The 18,193-nt window shown below is 42.7% G+C and overlaps 1 protein-coding gene across 24 annotated transcripts in view; it reads left to right on the plus strand.

Annotated features, from left to right (window-relative positions):
- The window catches only part of SCMH1 (sex comb on midleg homolog 1 (Drosophila)), a 189,595-nt gene that overhangs the window by 49,798 nt on the left and 121,604 nt on the right, over positions 1 to 18,193 (plus strand). For 12 of the 24 annotated variants that reach the window (XR_002345255.1, XM_021096943.1, XM_021096949.1 and 9 more), the window contains 3 exons: positions 6,421 to 6,489; positions 6,952 to 6,978; positions 15,497 to 15,567. Coding sequence is in view for 15 of the 24 variants with exons in the window: in XM_021096943.1 (XP_020952602.1) it covers positions 6,421 to 6,489; positions 6,952 to 6,978; positions 15,497 to 15,567 (167 nt within the window). In the remaining 9 variants the exon portion in view is untranslated. Of the gene's footprint in view, positions 1 to 6,420; positions 6,490 to 6,951; positions 6,979 to 7,489; positions 7,618 to 7,757; positions 8,466 to 14,090; positions 14,233 to 15,496; positions 15,568 to 18,193 lie in introns of those variants that run through there. The other 12 variants (XM_021096944.1, XM_021096959.1, XM_021096952.1 and 9 more) reach the window with 9 other exon arrangements.

Here is an 18,193-nt window from a genome sequence, read left to right on the forward strand (position 1 = left end):
TTTCATTGTCTTTTTGGAACTTACTGGGTTCCTTTGTGCCCAGTGCAGTTTGCTAATCATCTTGTTCATTTCGCCTTTTACCCCTGAGTCTGCCTTTCACTTTTCCCCTTTACTAGAGTAGCTTTTTTTTTTTTTAATTGCATTGGTTGCTTTTATTTTATTTTATTTTATTTTTTGTCTTTTTAAGGCCACACCTGTGGCATATGGAAGTTCCCAGGCTAAGGGCCAAGTCAGAGCTGTAGCCGCCAGCCTACACCACAGCAATGTGGCATCTGAGCTGTGTCTGCAACCTACACCGCAGCTTCCGGCAATGCCGGATCCTTTACCCACTGAGCAGGACCATGGATCAAACCTGCATTCTCATGAATACTGGTTGGGTTTGTTACTGCAGAGCCACAAAGTGAACTCCTAAATATTGTTTTGTTTTTTTTAATTACTTAATGAATTTTATTACATTTATAAATGTACAACAATCATCACAACCAAATTTTTACAGCAGTTCCATCCCAAGCCCTCAGTGCATCCCCCCACCCCCAACCTGTCTCATTTGGAAACCATAAGTCCTTCAAAATCTGTGAGTCAGTATCTGTTCTGCAAAGAAGTACAATTGTGTCCTTTTTTCAAATTCCACATGTCAGTGACAGCATTTGATGTTGCTTTCTCATTGTCTGACTGACTTCACTAGCATGATAATTTCTAGGTCCATCCATGTTGCTAAAATGCTGTTCTTTCTTTCCTTTTAATGGCTGAGTAATATTCCATGGTGTGTATGTACCACATCTTCTTGATTCACTCCTCTGTCGATGGACATTTAAGTTGTTTCCATGTCTTGGCTATTGTAAATAGTGCTGCAATGAACACTGGAGTACATGTGTCTTTTCGAGTCATAGTTTTCTCTGGATAGATGCCCAGGAGTGGGATTGCTGGATCAAATTATAATTCTAATTTTAGTTTTCTGAGCAATCTCCATATGTTTTCCACAGTGGTTGTACCAATTTACATTCCCACCAACAGTGTAATAGGGTTCCTTTTTCTCCATACCCTCTCCAGCACTTACTGTTTGTAGACTTTTTGATGATGGCTATTCTGGCTGGTATAAGGTGGTATCTCATAGTGGTTTTGATTTGCATTCCTCTAATAATGAGTGATGTTGAACATCTTTTCATGTGTTTTTTGGACATCTGTATGTCTTCTTTGGAAAATTGTCTGTTTAGATCTTCTGCCCATTTTTTGGTGGGATTGTTTGGTTTTTTGGTATTGAGTGGTAGGAGGTGTTTATAAATTTTGGAGATTAATCCCTTGTCAGTCGATTCATTTGCAAAGATTTTCTCCAGTTCTGTGGGTTGTCTTTTCATTTTGTTTAGGGTTTCCTATGCTGTGCAGAAACTTTTAAGTTTAATTAAGTCCCATTTATTTATTTTTGTTTTTATTGTCATTACTCTAAGAGGTGGATCTGAGAAGATGTTGCTGTCATTTATGTCAGAGAGTGTTTTGGCCTGTTTTCCTCTAAGAGTTTTATAGTATCTAGTCTTATGTTTATGTCATTAATCCATTTTGAGTTTATTTTTGTGTATGGTGTTAGGGAGTGTTCTAATTTCATTCTTTTCCATGTGGCTGTTTTCCAGTTTTCCCATCACCACTTATTGAACAGGCTGTCTTTTCTCCATTGTATATTCTTGCCTCCTTTATCATAGATTAGTTGACTGTAGGTGTGTGGGTTTAATTCTGAGCTTTCTATCCTGTTCCACTGATCTATATTTTTGTCTTTGTGACAGTACCATACAATTTTGATGACTGCAGCTTCGTATTATAGCCTGAAGTCAGGTAGCCTGATTCCTCCAGCTCCATTTTTCTTTTTCAGGATATCTTTGGCTGTTCTGGGTCTTTTGTACTTCCAAACAAATTTTGAAGTATTTTGTTCAAGTTCTTTGAAAAATGTCCTTGGTAATGTGATAGGGATTGCATCGAATCTGTAGATTGCCTTGGGTAGTATAGTCATTTTGATAATATTGACTTTTCCAATCCAAGAGCATGTTATGTCTTTCCATCTGTTTGTGTCATCTTTGATTTCTTTCATCACTGTCATAGTTTTCAGAGTACAAGTCTTTTGTCTCTTTAGGTTAGGTTAGGAGGAACCTCTTAGGAGGTTCCTAGGCTAGGGGTCCACTTGGAGCTACAGCTGCCAGCCTACCCTATAGCCACAGCAACATCAGATCCAAGCTGTGTCTGTGACCTACACCACAGCTCATGGCAACACCGGACCCTTAACCCACTGAGTAAGGGCAGGGATTGAACCTACAACCTCATGGTTCCTAGTTAGATTCGTTTCTGCTGTGCCACAACAGGAAAAAATCTACAATTGATACACAAACAAATAAGAAAAATCAACTCAAATACAACACTAAAGATAGTCATTAAACCACAAGACGAGAGAACAAGAGAGAAGAGAATAAAAAAAGAACAACAAAAACAAATCTGAAACAGTTACTAAAATGGCCATAAGAACATACATATCAATAATTACCTTAAATGTTAATGGACTAAATGCCCCAACCAAAAGACACAGACTGGCTGAATGGATACAAAAACAAGACCCATATATATGCTATTGTCAAGAGACCTGGTTCTCTTCTAGGGACACATAAAAATTGAAAGTGAGAGGATGGAAGAAAGTATTCCATGCAAACGGGAATCAAAAGAAAGCTGAAGTAGCAATACTCATATCAGACAAAATAGACCTTAACTTGAAGACTATTTTAAGAGACAAGGAAGGACATTACATAATGATCAAAGGATTGATCCAAGAAGAAGATATAACAGTTATAAATATCTATGCACCCAACACAGGATCCCCACAATACATAAGGCAACTGCTGACAACCTTAAAAGGAGGAATCAACAATAACACAATAATAGTGGGGGACCTTAACACCCCACTTAACAGCAATAGACAAATCATTCAGACAAAAAATCAGTAAGGAAACCCAGGACCTGAATGAAGCATTAGACCAGATGGACTTAATAGATGTTTATAGGACATTCCATCCAAAAGCAGCAGAATACACATTGTTCTCAAGTGCACACGGAACATTCTCTGAGGTTGATCACATCCTGGGCTACAAATCAAGCCTCGGTAACTTTAAGAAAATTGAAATCATATCAAGCATCTTTTCCAACCACAATGCTATACGACTGGAAACAACAAGAAAAATACTGCAAAAAACACAAACACATGGAGACTAAACAACATGCTCCTAAACAACCAATGGATCACTGAAGAAATCAAAGAGGAAATTAAAAAATACCTAGAAGCAAATGACAACAAAGATAATACAACATTCCAAAACCTATGGGACACAGCAAAAGCTGTTCTAAGAGGAAAGTTCATAGCAATACAAGCCTACCTCAGAAAACAAGAAAAAGTTCAAATAAACAACCTAACCTTACGTCTAAAGCAACTGGAGAGAGAACAGACAAGACCTAAAGTTAGTAGGAGGAAAGAAATCATAAAGATCAGAGCAGAAATCAATGAAATAGAAACGAAAAAAACCGTAGAAAAGATCAACGGAACGAACAGCTGGTTCTTCGAAAAGATCAACAAAATTGATAATTAGCCAGACTCATCAAGCAAAAGAGAGAGAGGACTCTAATCAATAAAGTTAGAAATGAAAAAGGAGATGCAACAATGGACATCACAGAAATACAAAGGATCATAAGAGACTACTATATGCAACTATACGCCAATAAAACGGAAAACCTAGAAGAAATGGACAAATTCTTAGAAAAGTACGATCTTCCAAGACTGAACCAAGATGAAATAGAAAAGATGAACAGACCCATCACAAGAACTGAAATTGAAACTGCGATTTAAAAACTTCCAACAAATAAAAGTCCAGGATCAGACAGCTTCACAGGCAAATTCTATCAAACATATAGAGAAGAGCTAACAGCTATTTTTCTGAAACTGTTCTAAAAAATCACAGAGGAAGGGACACTCCCAAACTCATTCTATGAGGCTACCATCACCCTGATACCAAAACCAGACAAAGATACCACAAAAAAAGAAAACTACAGGCCAATTTCACTGATGAACGTAGATGCAAAAATCCTTAACAAAATACTAGCAAACCACATCCAACAATACATTAAAAGGATTGTACATCATGCTCAAGTGGGATTTATACCAGAGATGCAAGGATTCTTCAATATCCGCAAATCCATCAGTGTGATACACCACATTAACAAACTGAGGAATAAAAACCATATGATCCTCTCAATAGGTGCTGAAAAAGCCTTTGACAAAATCCAACACCCATTCTGATAAAAACCCTATAGAAAGTGGGCATAGAGGGAACCTATCTCAACATAATAAAGGCCACATGTGACAAACCCAGAGCGAACATCATTCTCAATGGTGAAAAGCTGAAGGAATTCCCACGGAGATCAGGAACAAGACAAGGATGTTCGCTCTCGCCACTACTATTCAACACAGTTTTGGAAGTCCTAGCCACAGCAATCAGAGAAGTAAAAGAGAAAAAAGGAATCCAAATTGGAAAGGAAGAAGTAAAACTATCACTCTTTGCCGATGACATGATACTATACCTGGAGAATCCTAAAGACTCTACCAGAAAACTGTTAGAGCTCGTCCATGAATTTGGCAAAGTCGCAGGATACAAAATTAATGCACAGAGATTGCCTGCATTTCTATATACTAACAATGGGAGATCAGAAAGAAATTAGGGAAGCAATCCCTTTTACCATCACATCCAAAAGAATAAAATACCTAGGAGTAAACCTACCTAAAGAGACAAAAGACCTGTACTCTGAAAACTACGACACTGATGAAAGAAATCAGAGATGACACAAACAGATGGAAAGACATACCATGCTCTTGGATTGGAAGAGTCAGTATTATCAAAATGACTATACTACCCAAGGCAATCTATGGATTCAGCGCAATCCCTATCACATTACCAAGGACGTTTTTCAAAGAACTCGAACAAAATATTTCACAGTTTGTTTGGAAGCATATATATGCATCGGTGCTGCTCTAAAAAGCAAACAAGAAAAAGAAAGATCTGATTGATGACCAAGTAGAGACGGCCTAAAGGTGGTCGTATGTGCGAGTGGGGGACTCCGAGAGGAGAGTATTGCTGGAAAGATGGCTTTGAAAGCATCTCAGTGGAGTGGCGAGCAGGGAAATCCCTATTTGAATGAGGAGATGATGTGAGGAAGTGAGGAGGCAGTGACTACAGCAACACTTAAAAGAAGTCTTTCCGAGAAGGAGCGCAGAGCAATGGAAAGGTGGGGCAGGAAGCGAAGGTGTGGACTGAGGAGAGAACTGGGGATGGTGTGTTTGTTTGGGGGCTTGTTGCGTTGGTTTTCTCTTTTTGCAGCACCCATGGCTTGTGGAAGTCCCTGGGCCAGGGATCAGACCCGAGCCGCTGCAGTGATCACACTGCATCCTGAACCTGCTGCGCCACAAGAGAACACCTGTTTGGGTTTTGTGTGTGTTTGTTTCGATGAGTTGGTGGAACAGTTAGAATACGGATACAAATGAAAGGAAATATTTGCTAAGTCACTAAGAGGATGAGAGGAAATGGGGTCTGAAGCAAAAATGGAGGGTGTGTTTACTGGTGAAGAACAGAGACGTCATCCACAGCAACTGGAGAAACATCAGAAAAAATGATAAATAAGTACATTCATTTATTCACCAAATTTTTTTTTTTTTTCCGTTTCTTGGGGCACTCCTGCGGCACATGGAGGTTCCCAGGGTAGGGGTCAAATCGGAGCTGCAGCCACCGGCCTACACCACAGCATGGGATCCGAGCCGCGTCTGTGACCTACACCACAGCTCACGGCAGCACCGGATCCTTAACGCACTGAGCGAGGCCAGGGATCGAACCCACAACCTCATGGTTCCTAGTCGGATTGGTTAACCACTGAGCCACGCCGGGAACTCCCATTCACCAAGTGTTAACTGAGCACCTGCTGTTAGACGATGCACTGGGCTTATCGCAGCAAACAAGGTCGAGCCTGAGGCATGCCGAAGTGGGTGGCACGTGGGAGAGGACCGTCCCTCACCTGCGTTTCCTTAGCGGATGTTGAACTCACATGAGAGGGAAGGCCAGGGAGGGACTATTTGGAGTATGAGGAAAGAGAAAGTATATGAATTTATTTTTTCTTAATCAGTCTTCTATTTTGAATATTTAGATGCCTTTTTGCCCCCGTTTTTTCATTATTATAAACAGTACTGCAGCTTTTTAAAGAAAACCTCTTCTTTTGGCATTTTGGATTATTTCCTTAGACCAGAATCTCAGAAGTGGACGCTTTTATCAGAAGCTCTGCTGTGCACTGTTAAGTTGGCGGTGTAAGGACTCTTGTGTTGCTTTCCTCGTGACTCTCCCTCTCTCCCTGCAGTGCTAGACTGGGGCGATGTTAGGAAACGCGGATGCGGCCACCTGCCAGAGTCCACACTCCAAGACCGAGGTAAGGAAGAGCCTCTGGGTGGCATGGAAGATTTCAGTCTGACACCTCGCACCAGAAAACCTTTGTTTTTAGACATCTGAATGTGAAAAGAACTCACTGGCTAAGCCATGAGCAGATATGATTTGTAGCGGTATCTGTCAAAAGCAATGTGCTTTGTTTTGAGCCAGAAATTAGGAAATTTAGATTCTGCATTCAGACCATCCCAAATTAGCTTCACAGCTTTAGGCACAGTTATTTAGCCCCTCTGGATTTCCATAGTTTTAGAGCTTGGGCTTGAGAATAAAGCAAAATTGGTGGGTACTTCCTCAACTGCTCGTAAGAAACTCAGTATCTTTTAAAATGCGAGAGTGGAACTGCAATTGTTAAGCCCTCATTTTACCCCAGAACTTTGCTGTTGTTCATTTTGTTATGTTTGTCACGATGACTTATGCTGTGTGTAACTTTTTTTTTCTTTTTTTTTAGTAGAAGCTACTGACATCCTGGAGCTAGGTAAGACATTTTTCGTGTGTTTCGGTTAAATATGGGGAGTTGCTAAGCCAGGGGTGATATTGTAACTAGAAAAGGACTCCATTCCACGCGTCTCTGTCTCGTGAGCTCGTGGACCCTGTGCTCTTGCCTGCCCGAGGAGCCCGTGTGCCATTCGTCTTTGCTGTTGCGTCGGACTCCTTATCCGGGGGCCACGGACCAAGCTGACGAAAAGGGGGGGGGGCGGGGTTAATTACACGGGGCACAAGGAGGAAGGGGAACTGAGCCAAACTGGAGCCAAACTCCTTGAGAATCAGGGATTCTCTTCCACTAAATCCAGAACTACAGCAAACCCCCACTGTGTGTACATCAGAATTTGGTGGGATCTTCCCAAGAGAAATTATTTCTTAGATACACTGAACGGAAGTTAAACCTAAATATTCCCTAAATGTTTAACTAAATAAAAACTGAACTATTAAAATATCAAATAGCAAGAGTCAGACTGACATTGCGTTTTCTTTTCATCCCTGCGTAGTGTGCTTCAGGCCTGGGATTTCAGAAACGAAACTGGTAGTATTTCTCAGTCAGTCTTCAGGGGTCTGACACGAGTGTCAGTCTTAACCTCATAAAAATCCAGCGTGTTCCTTAAAGATGACTATTCCGGTAACATTATCAATTCTTGCTGAAGTATTTTTACGTATTTTGTTGCTGTGACTTGCTGTGTTCAGCCTTAGTGTTACCATTTTCTATCTCCCCCCTTTCCTTTCCTTTTCTTCACTTACTTTCACGGCCCACTGACGAAGAAGGTAGCACGCAGTAGGAGAACCCTGGACGAGGAGTCAGAACTCCCGGATTCTTTGAAAGCCGGTTTTGCCACTTAGTAACTTCGCGACACCAGTCCTGGGTTTTCTCGCTTGTGAGTGGGGTGACAATCCCAGGCGACCTGCGTCCCCGGGTTGTTAAGAAGATGGCATGAGCAGGTGCATGTGAAAACATCTTCGGAAGGCTCAAGCACGTCTCCGCTGGAGGATCCCTGTTTCCACTGTTCAGCAGCCACCCTCAGACTCTCAGGCAGATCGTGCGGCGTTCTTTGAAGGGAAGCAGTCTATGAGTATGAGCTAGAGGAATGAATGAAATGAAGTAATGCAGGTCAAGGGCCTGACGCTTGATAAGTAGTAAATGACGAGCCCTTTTTATTCTTCCTTGAAACTCTCCTCAGGCTTTCTAAGGTAGTGTGTCAAGAAAAGCACGGACGTGAGAAGCAGAGAGGTCTTGGTTCAGTCTCATTCCCCACCTGCCAAATTTGTGGCTTCAGGAAAAGGACTTAATCTTTCTGAGCCTATTTCTCCGTCTTTAAAATGAGACTGAAACCTGCCTTTCGGGTTCTAACGACTAGGGAAATACTGAATGTCTTGTGGCCGTCAGAAGGCCCTTAGCCGCAGCCGCTGTGTCTTGGGGTTTCTTGGTTGTACGAAGGATAACAACAATTCTAGTTCCGTGACACTTAAAAGGTATGTTGTGAATAACCTGTTTTGTTAACAGGGAATTGTGAAAACCGGATACTCAGTTTAACATAACGTATATAAGGCGATGTTAAAATTTGGGCATATGTTTTCCCTGGTGGGAGTAGAGGTAGCACTGCCAGGTATAGCCTCTGATAAATTAATTTTGCGTATTTCCTTTTCTTCATCAAGCATAGAAAGCAGCCGCAAAGACCAAATTGAAAGAAAAGTCAGTAAATTTTTTAATTAAAATATAGTTGATTTATAGTGTTTCTTCAATTTCTGTTGTACAGCAAAGTGATCCAATCACACACGGTTCCCTGTGCTGCACAGTAGGGCCCCATTGCCCCTCTATTCCAAATGTAACAGGTTGCATCCAAAACCCCCGAACTCTCTGTCCATCCCGCTCTCCCCCACCCTACCCTGGGAACCACAGATCTGCTCTCCTTGGCTGTGATTTGTTTCTGTTGTTGTAGATATAGGGTCGTCTGTCCCATACTTTAGAATCCACAAGTTAAGCGATAATCATATGGTATTTGTCTGGTGTTCTGGCTTCCATCACTTAGTATGAGAATCTCTAGTTCCATCCATGTTGCTGCACATGGCATTAGTTTGCCTTTTGATGGCTGAGTAGTATTCCATTGCATATATGTACCACATCTTAATCCAGTCCTCTGCTGAGAGACATCTAGGTCGTTTCCATGTCTTGCCTATTGTGAATAGTGCTGCAACGAGCATAGGGGTGCATGCATTTTTTTTTTAATTCAATAAGTTTTTAGAATCTCAGAGTTTGGAGAGGCCCTAAAATAATCAGACTTGGTCCAGCATTTCAAAATCCAACATTTTGTGTTTCTTACAAAATGTATCTCTCTTTTTTTTTTTTTTTTTTGTTGTTATTGTTATTGTTGCTATTTCTTGCGCCGCTCCCGCGGCATATGGAGGTTCCCAGGCTAGGGGTCCAATCGGAGCTGTAGCCACCGGCCTACGCCAGAGCCACAGCAACGCGGGATCCGAGCCGCGTCTGCAACCTACACCACAGCTCATGGCAACGCCGGATCGTTAACCCACTGAGCAAGGGCAGGGACCGAACCCGCAACCTCATGGTTCCTAGTCGGATTCGTTAACCACTGCGCCACGACGGGAACTCCCAAAATGTATCTCTTGAACTTCCCAGCGTTGTGGGGATTTACGATCTTCCCAAGCAACTCGCTTCATATTTACACAAATATTTATTGGGCCAAAATCTGTTTCTTTGTCACTTCTGTTCGTCATGCCTATTACTTCTAGGGCCAGATGGTACAGGTTTAGCCAGTTTTTCCACTCACAAGCCTCTAGTTATTTGAAAGCAGCTCTAAGGACTGCCTTCTCACTGCCACTGTTACTTTTACCTAGATTAATTATTAGAAAAGCTTCCTAGCTTTAGTCTCCTGCCTCCAGCTTAACCTTCCCCAGTCTGTTCTTCATACTGCAGACAGTGACTCCGTCCCTAAACCCTTCCTGTAGTGTACGAGATTCTCTGAGTCCTGAACACAGCTTTTGTCTACAACTTCGCTTTTGAACTATTCTTTGTTTGCACAGTAGCCATCCGAGAAGATCCAGGTTTTAGAACTGCTCTTTCTCACTTCTGGGCCTTCGTATGTGCTCTTCCTTTTTGTCTGAAGCAACAACCAAAGAATACGCCCCTCTCCTGGCCGACTCCCTGCTTGTCTTTTACGTCTTAACTTCGAAGCTCAGCGGTCCCTTCCTCCGGGGTCTTTCCACAAACACTGTCTCCAAGCGTAGCACTTGTCACAGTTCGTTGCAGTTGGCCCTTTAGTCTCTGTTCCTCAGTAGACTGAGGATCTGTGAGGGCAAGAGCAGTGTTCTGATCGTGACTGTGTCTCCAGCACAGGCATAGACACACACTGTAAATGTTTCCTGCGCAGGTGGCTGAAGAAATGGCTCTCAGACTTTGCTCTCTTATTCATGCTAAATGTTGTTTATTCCTTCAGCTGGCCTCGTGTAACATGGTTGTGCTTCTCTGTGTTTCTCTTTACGAGGCCACCCTTCGGGCTTCGCTTGGTTCTGTCCTTCTTAAAGCGTAGTTCCCAGAACTACACTGAGGGTCCTAGGTGTGATTGTAGTAACGCAGAAAGGTGTAGGACTTATGAGCTTGCTGCTTTCCGTTCACTCACTTTTCATTCGCTAAACTTTATGACGCCTCTGTTAAGTTTCAGGCACTGGGTTAAACAGTGCAGATTTTAAAAATTCATGAAGGACACCCTCTATCCACAAAACGCTTGTGTAAATAATTACGATGTGATGCGACGCGTATGGAAGTGAAGGTTCATCCATAAGGTGTTGTAGGAGGTAGGGAAGCGGTGGGGCTCCTTCGGGGAAGACAGGTGAAGTCAGAAATTCTTTTTTTGGCTTGGCATTTTATTTTTAGATGATCCACTAAAAAGTAACAAGCTATTGCTCTAGAAGGCCTATGGACAATTTTGAGAATGAACTACAGTGTATCTCATAAGCTTAGCTTTGAATATTTTAGAATAACTGGGTTTTACTAAGTGCTGGCTCTGCCGCAAATTAGTAATCATTTGAAAGTGCCAAGAAGATGTAGGGTTAAGGGTTATGAAAGAAAAAAAGGACTGGATCTATTTAAATTGATCGTGAAATTACATGAAACGAAGTGCTCCTGGTGCTGGAGTAGAGTGCTGATGAAAGGAATAGAAAGCGGAGTCTAGAACAGATCTAAGTGTATATAAGAAATTAATACCTAATCAAGGAGACAGTTCACATCGGTGGGGAGAAGATAACTCGCGCAATAAACGATGTTGAAGCACTTGGAATAAGAGGGAGAAGGGAAGCTACGTCTTTGCCTCATTTCTCACGAAATAAATTCCAAATAGATCACACATCTAAGTGTAAAAAAATGAAACCTGGGAAATCCTGGAAGAAAACATGGGTTACTGTTTTTAAAATATTGAAGTGAGGAAAGCATGATACAAAATCAAGAAGTCATAAAAGACAAGACGGAGAAACCTAAGGGCAAATCCTATCAGATAAGTGTCTTCAACATATATGATAAGGAACTAATATATCGTCAATCGACAAAAAACTCTTAGAATCTGTGAGGAAACAAAAGAATACCTCAGTGAAAAATGGCAAAAATAGGATATAAACTAATAAGGCTTAAAATATCTTCAACTGTATTAGTAATCAGAGAATTACAAGTAAAAGTGTATTTTGTTTTTTCACTGATAGGATTTATCACAATTATAGAAATGGTTAAAAGTTTTAGTGAGGATGTAAGAAATATACTCTCATGCACTATTGGTAGGAATTATGTTTTGTATCAAAATACAAAATATGCGTACTCTTTGACCGGTAATCCCACTCTTAGGAATTTGCTCCAAGGACACAGTCTTAAAGATGTTGAAGCTATGTACACAAAGATATGCATCAAAAATCAGAAAACTCTTAAAACCATCGGTGCTGTTTAACTAGTACTGCTGTGAAGGTATGTACATTATGATACGTATAAACAAGGGGACCCTTTGCCGACCATCGTCCTGAAGTTGAATTTCTGGCCGAAAGGCTGTGACTGTCTTTGTTGCTTATCAGTTGAACGAATAACTGAAATTACTCTAAACTTAGAAGATATTACATTATACTGTTCATGTTCACAGTAATCCTTGACCCAGGTATGGATTCGGTTTCCCTGTTCTGCATTCTCAAGGCGACCTGTGCCACCTCATTGACTTCAGCGGGTCACATTGGGCCAGACCATCGTGTCACTCTTTGCGTAATCCCGCTGCTTGTCTTAAACCGCAGGCCCCGTGAATCTCGGAGCCTTGTCTGTCTTGCTCCCGAACACTTAGCACAGTGCTTTCGTACTTAGAAGGACTTTAATAAACATTTATTGAATGAGTGAGTGTGCGTACAATCTTGGGAGATACTGTCTTTGTCTTTCAGATGAGTAAACTGATGCTTGGAAGGATTATGTAGTTTATTCGAGACAGTTATAGAAATAAGACTTCAACCAGTATCTTCTGACTCTCGATATCATATTCTTTCAGTTACACTGTGAGTTTCTAGACAGAGGTTAATCAGTATTACCCAGGGGCCTTTGAAAATACAGATTCTTAGACCACTGTCAGAGACTGCTGAATGAGAACCCCTGAAGATGGAGCTTAGAACGGTGTCTAAAGAAATGAGAAAAACTATTTAGGAGATTTTGATGGTAAGTAGCGTTTGAGAATCAATATTATATACCAGGCGTTGGCACACTGCTATTTGGGGGCCAAATGTAGCCCTCTGCCAGTTTTTATAAGTCAGGTTTTAGCAGAACACAGCCATGCTCATTCATTTAAATATTGTCTGTGGCTGTTTTCATGCTATAATGTGCAAGTTGAGTATTTGTGCCAGAGGCGGAACGGCCCACAACGTGTGACATTTTTACTGTCTGATCCTTTACAGAAGGTTTGCCAGCCCCTGATCTGTCCTGGAGATGGGTCTGTGTCTAACCTGCCTATTTCTTTTGTAATCCTTTAGTGCTTGGAGGTGTGGTAGACATGGTTTTTGGCTTCATTATGGGCCTTTCAGTCATTACTCAAACATTCTGATTGAGTCAATAAAATTAACTTATTTTGCAGTTTACCTGACAATAAGGGACTAAGCTATAGATAACCTAAGCAGTCAGATTTAGGAAACAGACTAATCTAGGTGTGGCAGCCCTCTCAGTGGGTGAGCCGCTGTTAACAAAGCGTGTCCTTCTCCCTCAGTTGGTAATAGGGTGTTCCCTAAACGGTGGAAGGGGTGAGGTTTCTTACCTGTGTGGCAGAAGGGGATTGCTGGAGTTGGTAGGTGTGGTGTGGAGAACCGTAATTAACACCTTCAGGGTTTTGGTACCCGAGGCGGCTGTGGTCCTTAAAGCCGGGGTTTCTCGGCTGCTGCGGCTCAGCACCTAAACTGATGTAAGCGATTCCCCAGGACTGACCAAAGCCCTGGGCCTTCACCGCCTTGTACACATGGAGGTACTTCAGCTGAAACTAATTAAAATTAAATAACATTTGCAATTTAATTCCTCACTCACATTAGCCACGTGGCAGGTGTTGCGCAGTCGCGTGTGGCTAGTGGCTTCTTTATTGGAGACAGCGATGCAAGACATTTCTACTTCCACAGAAAGTTTTAGTGGTGGTGCTGCTGAAGGTACCTGAGGTCACGAGTTCCAGTCGCATCACATCAGAGACTTACTGTTTGACTTAATTCTCTAGTCATGAAATGGAACGATAATAAATTTAACGTTTTCTTTTTTTAACAGCAAATAGTGATGAAAGTATTCAGTCTCTGCTTTAGAGCCGTCTCAACTACATGGATTAAATTCTGATAAGCTCTTTAAATCTTGGCTCCAGGAAATGCCCATCTCATTTACCTTTTGGGCTGTCTGTTCAAAACGATTAGTCATTGGCCAGTTCATGAAATCGTTCAGAACTGGCTGATTTCTAGCCAGGTCTCTGTGTCTGGGTGAGGGATAATGGGAAAGGAGCCAGGTTTAGAACAGGAGCTATGAAGTCAATAAAGTGTGAAGTCTTGGCATCATCTCTGGAGTGACTTAGATTTCATCATTCAGTGACTCATTTTTATTCCCAGCATCTAGTGTTTTTTGCATGGCCCAAAGGGGCCTGTGCTGCTCCACTGCAGAGGAAACGTCAAGAAATGCTGGTTTGCTACAGTGTTTTAGCTTGTGAGAGTCTCTGGGACCTTCCCTGCTCCGTCATGGGGTCACCTCTAGGTGGGTATTAGGGGGAGATTGGTAATTGATTTAATCTTTAATGAGGAACTCGGTGATGTTTTGTGGTCTCCAAGATACGTATTTAAACAGCCTGTCCCTTAAAATGTTTTCCCTGACCCCAGCTCAGTGGCACCTTAAGGACTGTTTCTCTAGCACAGCGTTCTGCAAGTTTGAGAGGCTCTAAGGCCGCTTTAAGAGGCTAAAAGAGTCCGTGGATTTCCCAACTTACTGTTAGTTCCTGTCATCGGAAATGCTACGGAGGATCTACTTTTTTAAAATGACCGGGTCTTTGTCGCTTTGCACCTCAGAGCAGTGCAGCGGTGGCAGGGATAGGAGTGGGTTAGGGTGGGTGAAGGGGAAACAGTTTTTAAGAGTGGGGATTCAAGTATAATCTTACTCATTCTGGCTTTTCCTGCCCTCAGCAACTCCTCTCACCCCGTATCTCAAAATAATCTCTCCTTTATTCTTCCTGAGCTGAGATGGCGGGATTCTGCCACGTTGGATGCTAAAAGCTATCATTGGATGGCGACAAGGGACCTTTACAGGAGTCAGATTGTTCAGAGGAGTCTCCTCAGCCACTCTCTGCCTATTCTGTTCGGTCCCCTGAGCCTCCTGGACACTCTCCGAGAGACTGGTGGATTTTGCTCTAGCATTTTGGGTCACTTTGGGGACTCACAGGAAAACACCCCAGGTCATCTTAGACCATGTTTTTGTTTTGTTTTGTTTTAATGACTGCACTCGTGGCGTGTGGAAGTTCCCGGGCCAGGGGTGGAATCCAAGCCGCAGCTGGGACCTACGCCACAGCTGCGGCAAAGCTGGATCCTACTAACCCACCGCTCTGGGCTGGGGATCGTACCCACCCCTGCACAGTGGCCTGAGTCACTGTAGTTGGACTCTTCTCCCACTGCACCACAGCAAGACCTCCTGGACCATGGTTTTGAAATACTGATCTAAAGTAATCCGCTCAGGGCATTCCCTGGTGCTCAGCAGGTTACGGATATGGCCTTGTCACTGCTGCGGTGCAGGTTCAGTCCCTGGGCCTCTGCCACCTCTGTATGCGGTGGGTGTGGCTGAAAAAGACAAATTAAAAAAATAAAATAGCCCATTTAGGTCACCTAGATTCTTCCCCCTAATACTCCTGGACAAAGTGAGTTTTCTTATGCGCCACATGCGTCTGAAAGTAGCCTGATGTTTAGTGAAAGATTACATCCTAGGAGCGGGTTTAGGAAGTTGACTGTGATAGAGCTTTCTATTTTCTTTACAGGTCATTTTACCTGGGACAGATACCTAAAAGAAACATGTTCAGTCCCAGCGCCTGTCCATTGCTTCAAGCAGGTAATTGATTCTTAACATCTTTAGTAGGTGGGAGGCCAGGAGTGTTTCCTTAGACCAGCCAGACGTGAGGTAGGAGCCCTTGGGCCTCTCAGCTCAGGTGCCCAGCACAACTGTGGGAAGGACACGACTCCAGACTCCAGACTCCCTCTGAGTTTTGGCAGCAGGCGTTCTCCCAACGTCTCTGAGAAGCGCCCTTCCTTCTTCGCCTCCTTGGGGTGTTCTCTGCTACTGAAAGCAGTTGCTAAGTTTTACCCCCGCCGTTGGTTCAGACAGGTGGGAAACAGAGTTGTAGCCCTCAGACAGCTCTGGAAAGTGTCGCAGCATTAATTTCTCTGTATATGACTCCCCTGCCACAGTCTCATCTTTCCACAAGAATCTGGCACTGGGCCCCACCGGGGAGTATGTCAGGCCCTCAGCAGAGGTCATTCAGAACTTCCCACGTAGGATTAAGTGCCCCCCACACAGTACAGATGATGTTGGCTGTATCAGCCCACGGTGTGGCCAGGAAACAAGGAAGCGTACCGCTCGAAATGCAGCTGCGTGGTGGGAAGTTGTTTATATCTCCCCTCCTTTCGTGTTCGTTGGTTATTTCCACAAACTGTCAACATTTCACTTTGTGTTTAAATTTTTCCTGTTCTCTAAATAAAAGTACAAATGTAAGACTTCTGCTCATTTAAAATGATGGAGACGAAATTCATACTCTCACCTGAAATAATTTAAAAAGACAAAATATATTAAATAATGGTTTTCCAGCTAGTGAAGATGAGGCAGCCAAGCATAAGGGGAGATGAAAAACTAATGAGTTGAGCCCCTTATGGTTTGTTGCCTTAAGATAGTTTTGAGACCATTGCCTTGGGAAGGGGAGCCCTGATTGAGCCTGAAAGAGTCCCTAATTTGAGAAGATGGAGCTGCGAGTCCAGAAAACTAGAATTTGCAGGACAGAGTACCAGAGAGGAGAGAGCTGCGCAGGAAGAAAACTGCAGGGATCTGCGGAGAGCCCCCTTCAGGTACTCGAGTACTCGGCAAAGCGCTATTGTTCAGTGTGCGCACGTGAGCGTCGCAGCCAAGGGGACCCCCTGAAAGGATTGGACGGGCACGGAAAGGACAGAGTCTAGGGCCCGCGCAGAGCTGCGAAAAGCGCCTGCCCCACCAGCTCGCCTGGCAGGTCCCCTAATTCATGTGGCAGTGGGCAAATACTTTGGAGATCCTGCTCAGCAGTGGGAAGTGACTAGCCTTGGGACGAGCATGGTCTGGACCTGCCTAACAGACTGGAAGCAAGACTCGACGGATCAGCCTGCTTCTAGATAACTGAAGCGCGTCTAGGAACACAGCGCAAGAAGGGAATGCAGAAATGTCTCGCTCCTAGCAGGTAAAAGTCACAGCGTCTGGCATCCAGAGATGGTCAGACACGCAAGGAGGCAGGAAAACGTAACTAATGATGAGCAGAGTAATCACTCAATTGAAACAGACTTCGAACCTCTACAAATCTTAGAATAGTGAATAAAAAACATTTGAGCCATTATTTTAATTGTGTTCCATATGTTTGAAAGTGAAGCAGACTTGGGAGATACAAAAAAAGACTCACGTTGAACCACTTTTTAAAAAATGAAAAATACGCTGGATGGGATTAATGGCAGAAGGAAGGATTAGTAAATGTGAAAACACGGCAATGGAAGATATATCCAAAACGAAGCACAGAGAGGAAACAGAATTCTTAAAAGATGAGAAAAATCAGCGAGGCCTGCGGTAACTTCAGGTTCTATGGGTGACTTCACAGACCAAAGGCAAGATGAGGCACCGAAAACGTATTTGAAGATAAAATGGCAGAAAATATTACAAAGCTGAGGAAAGGCATAAATCCACAGGTTCAGCAAAATAAATATTTAATATTATAAATTATTAGTTATATTATTGTAAAAATTAAAAAATTGTACTTATAAAAATGAAAAGTTCTTATAAAAAACCCGTGATAGAGAACATCTTAAAAGCAGCCAAAGGGGGAGACGCCCTGCATCCAGGGAAGCTAAGATGAGAAGGACACTGTATTTTCTTATCATGAACAGCGCAGGCAAGGAGAAGTTGAGTAGCATCTTCAGAGTATCAAAGGGAAAACTGTCAACCCCAAATTCTATACCCATCAGAAAGATCTTCCAAAAATGAAGGCAAAATAAAGATATTTTCAGATACACAAAAACTGAAAGAATTCATCACCAGCAGACTCACGATACAAAATGAGTACTTCATGAGGAAGGAAAAAATTAACAAGTGGAGTTGCAGATCTACACAAAGGAATGAAAGTTACTAGAAATTGTAATTACAAGGGAAAATACTTAAGATGTTATTTCTTTTAATTTTTTTGTCTTTTTGCCTTTTTTTTCTAGGGCTGCTCCCATGGCATGTGGAGGTTCCCAGGCTAGGGGTCTAATCGGAGCTGTAGCCACTGGCCTATGTCAGAGTCACAGCGAGTCAGGATCCGAGCTGCGTCTGCAATCTGTACCACAGCTCATGGCAGTGCCGGATCCTTAACCCACTGAACAAGGCCAGGGATCGAACCCGCAACCTCATGGTTCCTAGTCGGATTTGTTTGTGCTGCGCCATGACGGGAACTCCCAAGATTGTATTTCTT

Source organism: Sus scrofa, chromosome 6 (assembly GCF_000003025.6).
Source record: "Sus scrofa isolate TJ Tabasco breed Duroc chromosome 6, Sscrofa11.1, whole genome shotgun sequence".
Classification (NCBI taxonomy): Eukaryota; Metazoa; Chordata; class Mammalia; order Artiodactyla; family Suidae; genus Sus; species Sus scrofa.